Raw genomic sequence first — 16,490 nt, 5'->3', positions numbered from 1 at the left:
TTTCCACATGACTCAGTCGTGGATCACAATTCTTGGTCCCCCTTGGTGAAGCTGAGGTGTAGTTTCGAGAGTTGCGGCTAGTTCTTCCAATGTTTTGAACTTAACCCTTTATTGACTAGCTGACCTTGATGTTAAGGGCATGAGACGAAATCGGTGCTTCTAAAATTCATTTTATTGTCTAGTACTCATAAAAGCTTCTGAATATCATTTAAATTTGATAATTGAATATCAGGAACCAAACTGGATCAAATGAAGAAAAGGTATCAAATTGAATGTGTCTTATCTCTCTCCTTAGAGAGAGAGAGAGAGAGAGAGAGAGAGAGAGAGAGAGAGAGAGAGAGATTAACAGACCGAAAGCAAGCAAATTTCAGAGACTCTACATCTATACATTCTTTTGAGTATCATTAAAATGTAAATGTTAACTGTAAGATGGACCCAACTTGGGATTTCTCGTGGGTCAGTCAAAATAAATCGCGCCTCACCATCCCTACACTTCAGCGCATCTCATCGGTGCAAAGCCCAATCTTGACTTCTTTGTATCATACAGAATGTGGAAATTCTGCTGTTGGTAGTTCCCCAGGATTGAGAGGGAAGATCGAGGAGTACCCAAGATTGCCAAGCAAACGATCTCTTCTGGATCTAGCCTGATAAAGTAATTCTCGGCCGGAAAATCCCAGACTGCTCCATCTGCAAAGAGAATGGAGAATTCCGGCAGTTCTACCTTCTCCACTCCTGATACATTGTAACAAGGATCCAGCACTGGAAACTCTTTCACGACCGGGTAGCCCTTCACCTTCTTTACGAACGCCTCCTTTATCACTTTGTACGCAGGCTCCGTAAAGTAACTTAGCGTTGTTCCCGAATCAACGATCGTACCTCCGGCTGCTTCTGATTTAATCTTCCAGACATCGCCCGGGATGTTCAAAAGCTCCCCTCCCACCATGATCCCTTTTACATCAACATAATAGAAAGTATCTTCTGGGTTCTCTTTGCCGGTAACGAGCGAAGTGAAATTCAGATTCGGGTGGCTCATTAGAACCGGGTCCTCTCCGAATATCAGCTTACTGCTGACACTGATGTTACTGTTGCGATCCACCAGGCAGTAGGAGAAGGTGTGGCCGTACAGAGCTCTGAGTTGAGAAGAGAAGGAGAGAGGGCCCCGGCCGAGGCCCAGGAGGCCGGCGGCGCCGTGGAAAAGCCCACGATTCCAATGGCCGCATCCGAACATTACATTCTCTACACTCCGGAATTGTAACTCGCCGGAGGGGCTTGTGAGGTTGACGGTGAACGTCTCCAGAGCCAACTCTCCTGTTGTATTGGACTTATCGCCGTACCAGTAGAAGTATTGGCAGGTCTGGTTATCCGATTTGCAGAGCCACGATGGGTCAGGGGAAGATACCAGCGAACACCGAGGGTCTTGGCAACTGATGTCCCGGTAGGAGGAGGAATCCTTTGGGTTGTAGTGCGGCCCCTGTTGTTCGAAGCAATCATGGCAGGGAACGCATTGAAGCCAGTTCAGATCACTGCCTGTGTCGAGAATGAGCGAGTAGTGTTTGGGTGGTGTTCCGATGAAAACATCCATGAAATACTCCCCTGATCCAAGGCTGACTCCGGATTCCAGCGTTGCCATCATGGTGGTTGTTCCTTCTTCCTGAGCGTCCTTCTTTTGAGGAGATTTTGATTTCGGAGACGCCGAAGCAGGTGCTACCAACCTTGACGCCGTATTTTGGTTCTTGTTCTCTATGATTTTTCTGTGGAAGGTGTGAATTCTAACCTGGTCTTTGTGTTTGGACGCATTTACCGATTCCCTCTTGCTGCTTTCGTATCCGGGTTTGGTTGGGTTGTGCTTCAAATGAAGTTTTAGAGATGGCCTATCAGGTCCTGCTCTATTACCTTCTTCGTTTTCCCTCGCCTCAGATGATTCTAGTATATCAGACCTTCTGTTTTGGCACCCACTATCGAAGGCAGAAATGACCGAATTGAAACTCGGGTGGTCAGGAAATTCAATACCATGCAGGTGAGAATCGTTGGATCTTGCGACGACGAACCCGTTGCAAAGCAAGCAGGAGAGTAGGAGAAGAAAGACGACCTTCTTGGAAGAAGGCATTCTTTTCTCTTACTTAATCCTCCCTCGCAGCTTCTTAGACAGTTAAAAGAACAAAACCAGTGAAGGAGATGAAGGAGATGAAGAAGAAATGGAGAAAGATGTGCCTTTGCTATGAAACTTGAAACTGATATGTGAACCTCGAATCGAAGCCTGGATTGAGTTAATCGAAGCCAACAACCGAAGGGATGAAGAAAAATAAAGTCTCGTCCACCGGAAATTGGAAAATGGAGAATCAACAACAAAAGTAGGAGTACATTTCGAAAGGGAAGAAACCAAAAAATCTCGAATGAAGCCGATTTGGTCGAGGACGGAAGTGATAAAGAGAAGGATGAGCTTGTTCAACACGAATCTACAAATACCCAGAAAGAAAAGAGGAAATCAATCACCCTGTAGAGCGAAGAAGAAACGAAGAAGGTGGAAGAACATATATCCGCCTCTTCTCTCTCGCCTGTACCTATAGTCCGGAAACGCGTCTCCAGCAGAGAAAAGGGGGAAGAGAAAAAAAGATTAAAGTTGGCGTTTCATCGAGGTAGTTTACCGGGTCTCATAGGGATTCTTCCTAACAGTTTCCTCTCCATTAGAATAAGAAGCAGAACTCTCTGCTCCTGCAGTTTGACCCCTACCTTGTGTTGAACGAACTGGATGAAAGTGAAAATCACACAGGGTTAACAGAAAGTCCAGTTAGCTACCAAATGAGAATGGATGAAGTGCAGATTGTTTGTTGTTTCGTTGAGTTGGTCGAATCGAGCTTAAACAGTGAAGAATTTGACCGTGATTAAATAAACCGAATCGGAATTATCAATTAAGAGTTCAATAACAATCACAGACGATTATAAAATTGTTTCATATCATCTTTTTTTCCCCATTTTCGGTTATCTCTTTGCGAACGGGTCCCGCCACTTGCGTTGATGTAATAAATAAATGCATTGGATATAAACAAGAAACGAGTCAAACCTCCACTTCTCGCCAAAAGCTCGGCCTTGCGGCTGCAGGCTGCAGCCCCGCCAGAAGTTCAACTCCAGAGCGGAGATGAACAAAGAGCCAAATAGTCGTCAAATCAAAGAGCTTTTCACATAGACCCGATTCCCCCTTCCGGCTCCGATCAACGTTTACACTTTTAAGGATGCCCCACTTTTTGGTGTGCCAAGTGTGGACGCGAAGTAAGGAAATAGAGAAAGAACAGCGATGGGTGGCTTCTGGGTTCTCCGTCCATGGCTCTACGCTCTACACGCAGATCCATTTGTTAAAGCTGGTTTTCGAGTCTGGTCGTAAAGCCTCTTGAGTTTTGAACGATTTTACAAGAAAAATCATTCAAAAAACTGTTCTTGACCAAGTCCAATCTGTATTCCTGATATGCATCCATCCCCTGTAGTTTTTCATCCATATATATCGTCAACCAGGTTCATGATAATCTGCCACCTATTTCAATAAATGAAACAATTCGATCTGCATCAGCGAGCACAGTCTCCTTTAATGAACGCTTACCCAACTTGACTCTTTTGATGACGCACCTATCTACTGCTCCAAGTTGCGAAAAAAAAATTGAAGACTCTGGGGTAATTGACCTTTGCCCACTTCTCGTGAAAATGGTAGGTTGGATTTGTTTTTGTCGAATAAGATGCCGGTGCCTGTGCCTGTGCCACAAAAGGTCAACATGATCGAAACTGGAAATGCTGGAAGATTTCGATGTCACCATTGGTTGTTAAATTCTGCAACTACGCAAGGCACCACCCGTCGAGTGGAGAACAGCCAAGTGTTTACTGTTTCAGTGCTCATCTTTCAATGTTGATTTCAGCGTGTCCACCATGAACTAGTCTCGGTTTCTCCATGAAAACTTATTGATTGCCTTTTTCGGTTTTCATTGTTTAGAAAAGGTTGCCTTCTCAGAAACGAGGAAGCGAGCTATCGCAGAGATTGTTTATTTGGGGCGGAACAACTTTGGAGAGAAATCAGTACTCTGTGCTTTGTTGGAAGGCAAACATACCGAATTCTGCGAGCTGTGTGTGTGTTTTTTTAATTAATTCTCAGGGAGGTTTTTTGGAGTCAAAGACGAGTAGAAGAAAGAGAATGGAACTGGATTTTGTGTGGCGGGGTTATATAATATAGATTTACACCCACATTCCCATCTTGTAAGGTTGTTGTCTCTCATGTGATGTTTGAATTTATGAGCTCTTTTTCACGACTTGTCCCCAAAATTTCCTTTACGCAAAGCTTGGGGAAGTTAACCTAGATGTGTTTTGTATTTCTCTTCACTATTTTGGAAGGTTGTGCTAAAACGGGGAAAGTCCAAAGCCTGCAATTGGGTGTTGCAGATCAATGAAAGGGGAGATTGGAACCGATGATACAAATTACAGAGTATTATTACTTGTCCGTGAAGATGTAAAATAGTCTATGGAAATGCCATATGAGATGTCTGTGTTGAATTCGTAATCGATGCAAGAAATGCATCGACAGTTGAACGAGTCTTTTAAGTTTTCCGACTAATGCAAGGCGCATGGCGGAAGTTTTTTTGTTTTTTTTTAATTGTGAAGATCGAAGCAGAATCAGATAAAAGAATAGCATGATCGGAGCCGGGGGGGGATTCAATATAGTAGGAACAGAAATTTCTGGGTGAGAATGGCAAGTGGCAGAAAACGATAAAGACCGTCGGTAATGAATTTGCATCTTTTTTTTTTTCTCAAAGGATTCAAGCGTCGGAATTCGAGTTTTGAGCCGTCGTCTCTCTTGAAATTTCGTCCATCGAAAACATGGGAAACGTCGGTCTCACCAGTCACCAGTCACGGCCGATGAAGAAGATGTATACAAATGAAAGTGGCTTCTGTACATGAAGGCAGAGACGGTCACCAGTCGCACATGGTCTTCAGAAAAGGGGGGCGCACCGGTAAACGATGCGATTCAAACCAGAAAAACGAATTGAAAATTGATGATAACGTATGTATATTGAATTAAAACAGGGCTTCAGTAACATGAAAAGAGCATCAATCCGTAAGCATCACGCTAAGCATAGGAACTGGAGGTGGAATAGAAGGATGTTGCTCTTAAGACCATCTCAGTGCAATATAAAAATGGAAAGTCTTGAAAGTTGGTAGACAAGGAGCAAATGGGTGTCCTCCTCTCAACCTAACTCCCCTTTGTGTAAATGTGTAACAAGACTGGGAAAGCTTGATTTGGACAAGAACTGGGAAGCATATAAATTAAATATTCAGGCTGCTACTGCAGTTTGGTTTTCTTGTTTTGATTAACAGGTGGACTGATTGACATGGGGTGAACAAGCCAGTTTGGTTTTCAAGCATTTTGATGGAGTAAAGCAACTGGAAGGAAAAAGTAATTTGTCTGCCTGATCCTTTTCTTACGAGAGCATCTACACTGTCACATAAGCACGACTTTAATACGAGTACAGACAGCGATGAGACAGTATGGGCCATCTCCTAGTAGATTAGAATGACAGCATCTTTAACATAAGCAAATGGGTCACCACCCACCGTCTATATGGGATACATTCAGACTTAAGACGTGCACAGGACCGGGCTTCGCTGGATACTCCACCTGACTCGACCTGGCCTGATTCAACCAAAATCATTTTCAAGTACAATAGGGCCCCGCCATCAATTGCATCTCCTCCCAGTAGAGCAGAATGCTATTCCACACCACACCACACCACACCGTCTATCCCTGATGCAACTCTTCTCAAACTTTTGCTAGATAAGGTTTGCGTTATGTTGCAAATACCAGATCATTCTCTGTAGTCTGTGCAGTTTACCTTTTCTGGGGGATCAAAATGCTCTTTATCCATCAACAATGAGACATCAATTTTTTGTGTTTTGTGTTTCAGCCAAAACTCTGCAAAATCATATCTTATGCAGCAGTTGCTGCTCATGCAGGCAAGAGTGGTCGCCACAAATTAGCTGCTGTGCTTGTTGAACATGACCCACATTCTTCTAAACAGGTTGACCTTTAAAGTTTATCTTTATCAAAAAGATGTTCGTATTAAAACATTATATCTAGTAATTGGACTGAGTTTCAGAATCAATGATCTTTATTGATATACTGGGATCAGGTACCACTCCATTCTTAGAACTGTGAAATTAATTTACTAATACAGGTATCAGAGAAGAGATGGTATTGGCTCAAAGTTTTTGCATTGGCTACAGTCAGAGACTGGGAGGCCCTAGACAAATTCTCCAAAGAAAAGAAACCTCCTACAGGTAAACATTGCCAGTTTCAATTTTCATAAAGATGGAGAACTGCTTGGCCGCTTGAAGTTGTCTTCATCACAAAATGCAGCAGCTACTTCCATCTTTGATACTCTGCGGTCATCATTCCAAGGAGTTTCATGACCCCAAATTGTTCTTTGTTTTAACAATTTGAAATCATTTGACAAGGCCCCACTGTTCACTGCTCATGAGCGATTTCTTGTGCTGGTTTGGGTGCTGGGCTGCAATTGGAAATGGCGACTCTCTGCAAGAATGATTCAGAGCTGTGGGTGTGGGTGTTGGTGTGAATTCTGTATATTTATACATAACATGCCATTATCTCCATTATCTGATGGATGTAATGTATTTGTAAATGCGTGTTACCCATACACAAATTTAACTGAACATTGGAGTTTTCAATAAGATCAAGTAGTACCTCTTCTAGGTCACCGGATTCTTGCGCCGTTCCGAACTCCACGACCGGTTTAACTACTACAGAGTGCAAAGAAACGCAACTGCAGAGGCTCAAACAGAGACGATGAGAATCAACAGAAACCAAAAGGACTAAATGAAAACCGGTTTGAATAACTAACAGATACTAAAAGTAAGATAAATAAAACTCACAGGAGAAGCGAAGAATTGATTGGAAAGGTTGAAGATATGCGAAACGAAAAGGTAAAGCATATCTCGTCTCTTCAATAAGATTAGGCCATTGGTATTTTCCTATGATTGACTGTAATCTCAGTCATTAGTTTGGTTCTGATCATTCAGTCTGAGCTTTCACCAAATCCTAACTTTGACGATAAATTGACCATTAACATTGGTCTCTATAATTTTGACTCATGGTTTGGACCATCAATAAAAGTATATGCAACAAGGTATCAATGGAAATGAGATAGAAAGAAAAACCAAAAAAAAAAACTCCACAAGCCTGTTATAATCTACTAACCATTTCAAGCTTACAATAACAAAGTTGATAGATAAAATAAATAGACTGAGGTTTATAACAAGAACAAAATCCACTTGATAAGGTCCTCGCAATAGTTTGATCTGGCAGACCAAAATTTCCAATATAATTGGCTAAGGTTAGCCAAGATTACACAAATAGGTTGGGCCTCGATGCCTTGTATGTGGTTTTGAGCTTCCTACTTGGCGGCCGAACCTTCTTAAACACCAAAGGAAACTTGATTTTGGAGTCATGGAACTGTTTGGTGCTTTCTCTCTTGCACAGCTTAGCGGGAACTGTAGCTGTTTTGATGATCTGTATACACGGGGACCTTACCCTGTGGCGAGAAGCCATCTCATTGTACATCTGCTCAACACCTCCATTAAGAGTAGTATCCCTATACTCCTTGTACATGTTGTGGTAGCCAGTCCTACTTTGGTAGCGTAACCAGATTCCATAATTCTTGATCTTTGTAGGCTTCCTCTCAAATATCTGCAATATAAAACAAGATTATGAAACAAGAACTTAAAAAGTAAAGAATTAGATCACTGCAACAAAATTTTTAATCATAAATACCATAATACAAGAGGCATTGAGTTCATAACCTATTATGAGAGAAAAAAAAAATTGCCAGCTCTTTTTACTGGACAACCAAGTTCCTTACATGCAATTATCATAAACTTCCGTACCATAAAAAAATCTATTTGAGTACATATTGTAGGAACCAAATCCATATAAATACATATAAAACTACACTGTACATGAACATTAAAAATACTGACATATAAAAGCAATAGAAATTAATCTTATCACCTCATACTTGTATTACAGTCTACTAGGACAAGTTAAACAAAGATAACATTGAAAAGTAGCTATACTAGATGCCTAAAGGACAAGTTCTTCCTCAGAGGATGGATGAGAGAACAATATATATTTGCCACAGATCCAATCAAGCTTCACACAAATTCAGTTGGATGCAACACAAAAATATGGAAGTGCATGTGTCCCAGAGAATCAAACCAAAGACAAAGCCATAACAGTAGATAATCCAAGATTAATGAAAAAGCAAAAAGATAAAACTCGTAGAGAGAAAAAAAATCCAAGACAGCTAATAAAGTAACAAACCAATCAGAAATGCTTGAACAAACACACAAAGACTACTTTAACTTGCAAACATTTGGAAGAAGAAGACGAGCTAAGACATTGAAGATCACTTTTATCAGATGCAACATAAATTCAATAATCTATAGAAATTACTGCATCAAAACACGGTTTAATTCTCAAGACACAGCAAACCCATAACAAACTACAAGCTGAGACAAGGTCAAATTTTTTGTATAATTGAATGCCAAAGATAATAAGAAACTCAGACCTAAGTACATCTGTGGAATCACTCATTTACTAGTTGATGCACACTACACATATTATCTAATATGTACACTTTGCACAACAACTGTGATTGTTTTCAGAAATTCACCCCAACAATCATGCACAGTGCATTACGAGACAAAATCTGTAATCTAATCAAATACGTATACAATCTCAAACGGTAGTGCCAAAATACCTCATTGATGGCAAGTACTTGCCCGTTGCTCTTCTTAACCTTCTTCAGCTTCCTCAAGAAATACCTACACAAACAAACCCGATGAAGACACACTACTAAAACAAACATCGGGAATACATTCACCCATAAACAAGTGCAAAATCAATTAGGTACTCAGAATTACCAGAACTTGGATTTGGCGCGAACCTCGTTAGTCGCCCATAATTTCATCCTGTAGATCTTTGGGTGTTCTTCTGTGGGTGATGGAAGAGCTCTTCCTACCACCTGATATTGATGGAACTGAAGAAAGAAGAGGACATGAGATCATGAACACCACAATAACAAGAAATCCGAACACTAAATAAAAAGTTGCAAAATGAGAGTAAGAAACAGAATAATGCAGGGATAAGTAAACGACCAAATGAAAAATAAATAAAAAATGCATATCCGTTAACAGTGATCTTTCAATAAAAGCATCAAACGGACGAAAAATCAATTTCAATAAAATAAAGAAGCTTCATTTATGCATTTAGTAGCAAAAGCTAGAACCACAGACGACGAAATGAGAAGTATCTAAGATAAATCTAAGAAAACCACAAATACTTTTGATAGAAGGGGCAGAATGAATGATAAACTCACCCTGAAAGTCACCATTGTTGCAGTGAGAAGAACGATCGTGACTCTTGCTTGAAAACCCCTTCTCTCTTAAGGAAAAGCGGAGGGCGAGTCTCCTAGGGTTTCTCTTTATATTCCTCAAGTGTAAAACCCTAATGTTAAGTTGAACACGATCGACGTTTGTGCACAATCCACGTCACAGTCCACGGGAACCGTGGGCCCACATATAAAAAGTCAGGCACCTTTTCCTCTCCACTCTACCGCTAAATACTCCCTTCGAGATTTTGAAAATTTCTATTTTTTATTTTTTGAAATTGAAGAATTAATTTAGCTTTTAATATATTACTTAATATTTGATGTAATTCTATTTTTATTATTTCATAGTAAAATCAATTTATGCTTTCAACTCAATATTTTTATTATTTTTAGTTTTAATGTTTTAGTTATTTTATGCTATTGTTTGATCTCTCACTCTCTTTTTTTTATTATAGTAATAAATCAATCATTTCTATATTTTTAGAAAGTATTTTATTTATAAAATATTTATTTGTTGTTCATAAATCAATATTTTATATTTATTTATTTTAAATTTTTTAGCATTTATAAGGGTGACAAGAGGCAAATACATGGATATGAAGATGGACATTTCAAAGAAGGCAGTTGAATACATTACACAAACTACGAAATGTATCTGTAAGTTTCTCCTTTAACATTGTCAAGACATTTCAAGAAAACCACATTATATAAGTCTCATGGACACGAAGAACACGAAACGAAGATAAAACTAGAAAAATACAAATTTCACAGAGTTTCCGAATTGCATTTATAAGCTGCAAGAGATCTTCCCAACAATACAAATATCCATGAGAATGTGAATCGATATGCCCTACTCTATGGAATTCAACCACCGTATTTACAATCCATTTGCTGCTTGTAAATCTTCCTGATCCCATCACTATGCATGACTCCCTTTTGTCACCCCAAGAATCACAACAATTGCAGAAATAACAGCCTGCAAAAAATAAAATGGTAAAATTACACACTAGTTACAATGATATCTACAAATAGAATCAACTCTGGCTTAGTGCTCATCTAGAGTCCAATTGAACGCTTAAAAATTTAGGAACAAAAACAGGTTTTCTTTCGTTTCTTTTTAAGCAGAAGAATAACATTCTTCGTGTAGATATTAACAAAGACAAGATAAAGCTTATTTCAGTATTTCATCAAAGGACACCAAGAGGGGAACCTTGACCAGTCAGGTAGCTAGGTTACTGATAACTATGATGAAGAATGGAGCCAGAGATCACAGAGGGATGCTAGGTTATTACTGTTAACTAGGACTCAAACATTGTTTAAATCATATGATACAAGAACAAAAAAAATTGTTTGATACGCTCAGAGCTCAATTAGTTAAAAAGGGAAATCCTCAAAAACAGAGCCCAAATATTAGTTTTCCACTCAAGGTCAGGTAAAACAGTCATGTATATTCTGCTAAGAAGATAGAAAACAAACTATTCCACAGGATATAAGCATAAATGTGAGATATGACCACCAAAAAGTTAATACAAAATACAAAGAGGAGACAAGAAAGAAAAACAGAAATCAAATAAACATATCAATAGACACATCATTATAAGCCTAAATAAATGATGCAAGAACAATAAATACTTACAGCAACTGTGCATGCTACGAATCTGGGTTTCTCCCTGTAATCCACACTCGTGCAGAGGACTATGAACGCCCCAACATACCAGGGTATAGCAGTAAGAAAGAAACCAATTATGAACCTTCAAGTACCAAAAATAAAGCCTTCAATTAGAATAACTCACCCAATGATACATCAGCCCCAAGAGCACACACATTTACAAGCAAGAAGTGAACTGAACGATCAAGGTAAGGAAATAAAATGAAAAGAAAATCGTCTCCCTAGAAAGAGTCATCTCAAACCAACTGTGAACCCAGAGAAAATCCCTAAAATTAGAGTTTTACAGCCACGAGGTACTTATTTTGAAAAAAAAACCACAAAGTACTTGTTGGAAGAACTTACAAAAACTTGCCAAGTACAATTCCACAGCACAACAAGTTCTCTTAGCTACCTTCAGCAACTGCCGGATAACCTTAATACCATCAGATAATAATGAAGACATGATTACTCAAAGTCTCAACCAAAAAAGAGAGGGCTATACAACACACATTCATTATTTCGGAGCTATGGGGATAAATGACATAAACAAAGAGCCGAAATTATAAATTCCTGACTTTTCATTGTTAGCAAGAGAGACACAAGTCTAAAAACCCTGAGACCAGTCTAATGACTGATAACCCGCTTCTCAAAAGAAATTGTTTGTCTCTTTCTGCTTGCAAAAACATGCTACAACTCCGATGTGGACAATTGTCCTGTGATGAGCTTCTATAGAACCATTCTTGCAAAACGGAATAGGGTAGACGGTTGGGTGTCTAAATTAGAAAATTTCAATGATTTTTCCCATAACACGATGAGGGGGTTAGGGGGTGGGATTATGGAAGCATTAAAATTCACGTCTTCAAAACAAATACGACGCCTAGTTTGATCATCCAACACGATCCAAGTCAACCATAGAAAATTTTGCATTCGTTCATACGATGGAAGTCTCTACGATCTAATCAATAAGCTAACAAAAGAATTACCAAAAGACGGACAACCAACCATAGAACTTAACCCTTTCGCACATGTGGTTTACGAGAAATACCTAGAACAGCCTGGTAGCCGTAATAAGGGGCAAACAGAGGAGAGTGGACACCCAGGGGCGGAGCCGGCTGAGGGAACCCGATCGCCGGTTGAGGAGGATAACTTGAACCGCTTTGGAACGTGCCATAATGATAGTGTCCCTTGACGATTCCTCGGCTCTTCCCTTCTTCGTTCATCGTTTCATCTAGCGGTAACGTCGACTCCTCGAGCTTGATCGAGTCATCGTTGTCGGCAGGTCTCTCTCGATTTTCCCTACTGTCAACTCTTTGAAGGGTTCAGTTAGACATCATTGATGGGATGATTTGATCTTGTGCAGTCAAATTATAGAAATTTCCTTGGCTTTTAACGCTCGATGTGCCCGTTTCATTTAACATTTGACATCTCTTTACCCTTGGACGTGTGACAGAAATTCAGGGCTGAAATAGATAGTTCAGTTTCCTATATGGTATCAGAGTGCACATGATGCTTAATTATGTGGTGATATGGAAATTTGGAGCACCGTTAAGCTCACCAACTTGCATGACCAGATATAGTAATTCATCTGGCTTAGTTAAGGGGAAGCAAATTAAAAAACAAAATCCTGCAGAGGATTAATTGATGTGCATTGATTTAAAAGTGGTATTTATATGCAATTTTATAATAGAAATCTCCTAATCGCAGGATAAATATAGTTTTAAATAGAATCTTATCTCCTAAACAAAATCACGTATGAATACAATTTGTCTATAATCTCTTTAGTAGAACCATCGTCTTTTTTGTTTGGTAATTTGAAGTTGAAGAGATTGGCGAGCGACACAGGAAAACCACAGTAAAAGGAGAAAAATGGGCGAGAAGCAGCAATTTCTTCCTCCGCAAGGAGGAGATCAAAGAGAACGTCTGAGTCCCTTCGACATCATACCCAATCATATAATCACCTCCATTATTTTTTACCTTCCCATCGATGAAGCTGCAAGAACGAGCATATTATCACTAAGATGGAGAGACTTATAGACTTGGGATACAAATTTTAACCTGCACGGAGGGGAGAGAGGATGCGAAACATTCTAATTAGCGTCCAAGAGATTGTAAACAACACAAATAGAAGGCAAAAAAATGTTGCCTAACAACCAAAGAAGTGGATCAAATATTATCGTCTCATAAAGGCGTCTTCATCTCGCACTTTTGCATCGTGTTTTGTGTCGAACACCATTCTCCTTCTAATGTAAATAGATGGGTGGGGATTTTGGAACTAAAAGGTATTCAACAACTTGGCCTCCTCAATGGCCGCCGCCACCGAAACTTGGATAATCTATTTTTGACTGGATCCCTCATCGGCTGTAAAGCAGTGTGTGAGTTAGAGCTGAGCAACTTCAAGTTACTTCCTGGGTCTTTTCAAGACTCGAAGAATCTCAGAACCTTGAAGCTCCAGAATATAGCATTGAAGGCTGAAACGCTCGAGGGTATCCTCTCTAACTGGGTAGCCTTGGAAAAGTTGTTCCTTCGAGAGTACTCTAAACTGGAGCGCGTTACGATTTGCTCCACGTCTAATTTAAGAGTACTAGAATTGACCAAGTTCGATAGAAGGCTTGCTCGTGTCGAGATCAAAGCACAAAATCTTCATATTTTGGTGAGTGATATGGTAGAAAAGATACAAAAGATTGACGCTCCGAACCTCAAAATATTGTCTTCTGGTTGCATTTTTTTTTAAGACACGTTGACTCAACATTACGAAGCTCCTGACAACAATGATAATCGGCGCTTGAGGCATTGGCCATTTGACGAATCCTCTTCGTGCCACAACGATGCAGAACTTCTACGTCACTATTTTTCTCTCGATGGGGTAAGAACCTTTTTTTTTTTTTTTTCTGAACAGAATCTGATATCCATGTTTATCTGGTAAAACTCGGCCCTTGTTTAATTGGATAACCATGAGCTAGTCTATGATCATATTCTTAAGTATGAAGAGGTGAAATTAAACCAAAAGTTACCCACCACCCATGCGAGAGACCTTAGAATGATTGGACCTGATTATTTAGGAATTTATGGCCAAAAATTGGCAATGATACGTATCGTATCAGCTTATTCTTCCCGTCGTTCCTAATTATCTGAGTCTTCACTGGTCTTCTTTTGTATCCAGGAAAGCCCAATCAAACGTCGAATGCATGAGTTTGATAAGATGCAAGGACTCTTCATCAACTTGGATTTGGATGACATAAGCCAATCTATATTGATCGCATTCGTTCTTTGAAAGTGCACTCACTTGAGAGAAGTGGACATCAAGGTAGTGCATCTGGATTCCATTCCCATATAAATATTTTAAGACTTTTGTAGTAGTTGCTGATCTCAATACGTATTCTGTTATTCTGGTCTCCAATTCTACTCAGCTTCTACGAGAATCATCTCCACCTGTGGGGAGGGACGGGTGGGAGGATTATTGGGAAAAATGGGTCTCACCCGATTGAGTTGCTCATCGCTTGAAGAAAACTCAGTTGACAGGTTTTATAGCCAAAGATTTGCAATTGGGTTTTGCCAAATTTCTCATATCCAAAGCACCGATGCTTGGTGAGTTGGAGATTCGCTTCCACAAAAATTTCCCGGAACGATTGGTGGAAGTGCATTGGGCAGAATTGCTTTCTGTGCCGAGAGCTTCTTTGAACGTGAGGTTGACACTTGATTCTTGACTCCCCATGACTAGTAGAACGAGACTAGATCTTTGATACGGATACGAAGAATCCATCAATCTTCCAAATCCCTCTCTTTTCGGCAGCTGATTTGCTCACTCTTCTCTTTCCGTGAATTAATTGGTCTCACTTGCTTCTATTTGTCTAAAACTGCTTCATTTTCTCTAAAGACTTCATTGATTTGGAAATATGACCACTTAGTAGGTTTTTTTTTTTTTTTTTTCAACTCACGGCCACCACTGAAGGGTAGTCCCCCCCTCCTCACCCTTTTATATAACATATGACTTAATTTAATTTTCGTAGGACCAAGAACCCTTCTTCTCAATTGTAGGGTGGTCCTATTCTACTAGACCAATTTGTATCAAGTTAATTTGTTTCCTATTTTGTTAAATTTTTTACTAATAGATGTGAATTGATCTAGACCAACCTTAACCCTACCATTACCACCTAAGGATGATAGGAGGGTGGTTTTAGTAGGAACCTCCCCTCCCCCATTGTTATTGACCCGGTGGGTTGGGGTTTAGATGAAGTCCAAAAACTTGCACTATTTGGGGGATGAATGGTTTTTTTTTTCACATTTTAAGTATCAACAAATTGACTTAAATATGGATTTGGGAAATATAGGTTACTTAGTGGAAATTAAATTGGTTAGACTGTGTCTTAGTTCGAGTTAATAAATAGCTAAATCTAAGTTAGGAGATAGGTGATAGGGGTTGGTCAAGATAATAAAAAGTTTTAGCTAATTCAACTTGAATTTTGAGAGTCCCAATATAAGACAATAACAAATCAGGCCAATGTTATCAATGTATAAATCTACAATGTTTGGAGGGTGGTTTTGTTGGGTATACGACCAAAGTCCCACATTGGTTAGAAGTGGGGAGGATCTTGGATATATAAGTGTGGGCACTATCTCCATTGGTATGAGGTCTTTTGGGGTAAAACCCAAGAGCAAATCCATAAGGGCTAGTGTTCATGAGCAAATCCAAAGTGGACAATATCATACCAATGTGGAGATAGGTAGTGTATCCATAGTCCTTACAGGTTTTTCCATGCCTGTTCCACAAAGTTTAGGAATATATAGTGTCAAATATTTTTAACATTTTTTTTTAATTTTGTATGATTTTATTTGTAACCTATTATATAAGGTAGGTACAAACAAGATAAAAATCAACTCTATTTTAGGTAGATAGAATTATAAGGTAATATAGGGTTTAGGGTTTAGGAACAAACGGGGAGTGGGGTTACCACATGATTAGGCTCACATGCCTCCTATATATAAATAGTAGAAAAAAAAATGGGCCTGGCTCTTCCCTCAGGTCTAGGTCTCACCATTTATAACTGGTTGACACTATCCTTCAAAGAAAAAAAACCCTTTAGTTGGACGAATCAGAATTAATGGAACTTGGAATCTGGCTAAGTCATTCATGGTAATAAATTTTTTGGGTCAATTTTTCTGAGCTTTAGTCTCTAAGATCGGAAAGAGGATCCACAAAACCCAGCTCGACATAATATGGAGCTAAGAAAGAAAACCTTAACATAATTCCGTTCAACCAACTGAGATAAAAAAAAAACTTCCATGATCATAGCATATATTTTCAATGATTTTATATTTTGTTAGTTTCAGCAAATCCAAACAAAAATGAGAGTTCGATATCTAAACAAACCCCAAAGTATTCAACAATGGATCGTTATCTAGAC

General features: G+C 39.4%; 2 protein-coding genes across 2 annotated transcripts; both read right to left on the bottom strand.

Moving 5' to 3' along the window:
* Window positions 1-483: 483 nt before the first annotated feature.
* On the bottom strand, window positions 484-2,356 carry LOC137963806 (aspartyl protease family protein 2-like). Its single transcript, XM_068811008.1, has one exon. It carries the CDS (start codon window positions 2,105-2,107, stop codon window positions 488-490), a length of 1,620 nt encoding a protein of 539 aa, XP_068667109.1. The 5' UTR covers window positions 2,108-2,356; the 3' UTR covers window positions 484-487.
* A 4,857-nt stretch (window positions 2,357-7,213) lies between these two features.
* LOC137963542 (large ribosomal subunit protein eL20) lies at window positions 7,214-9,530 on the bottom strand. Its single transcript, XM_068810658.1, has 4 exons — window positions 9,429-9,530; window positions 8,974-9,089; window positions 8,811-8,874; window positions 7,214-7,738 (listed from the first exon to the last, which is right to left on the bottom strand). The coding sequence occupies exons 1-4, from the start codon at window positions 9,441-9,443 to the stop codon at window positions 7,397-7,399; spliced, it is 537 nt and encodes a 178-aa protein (XP_068666759.1). The 5' UTR covers window positions 9,444-9,530; the 3' UTR covers window positions 7,214-7,396.
* Between the last annotated feature and the right edge of the window lie 6,960 nt (window positions 9,531-16,490).

Source organism: Aristolochia californica, unplaced genomic scaffold, assembly GCF_029961685.1.
Source record: "Aristolochia californica isolate CCGP_79_NKW_82.1479 unplaced genomic scaffold, dmAriCali1.0.hap1 SCAF_4, whole genome shotgun sequence".
NCBI classification, from domain to species: Eukaryota; Viridiplantae; Streptophyta; class Magnoliopsida; order Piperales; family Aristolochiaceae; genus Aristolochia; species Aristolochia californica.
The sequence above is the reverse complement of the archived record's forward strand: the minus strand, read 5'-3'. Positions and strand labels throughout refer to the sequence as shown.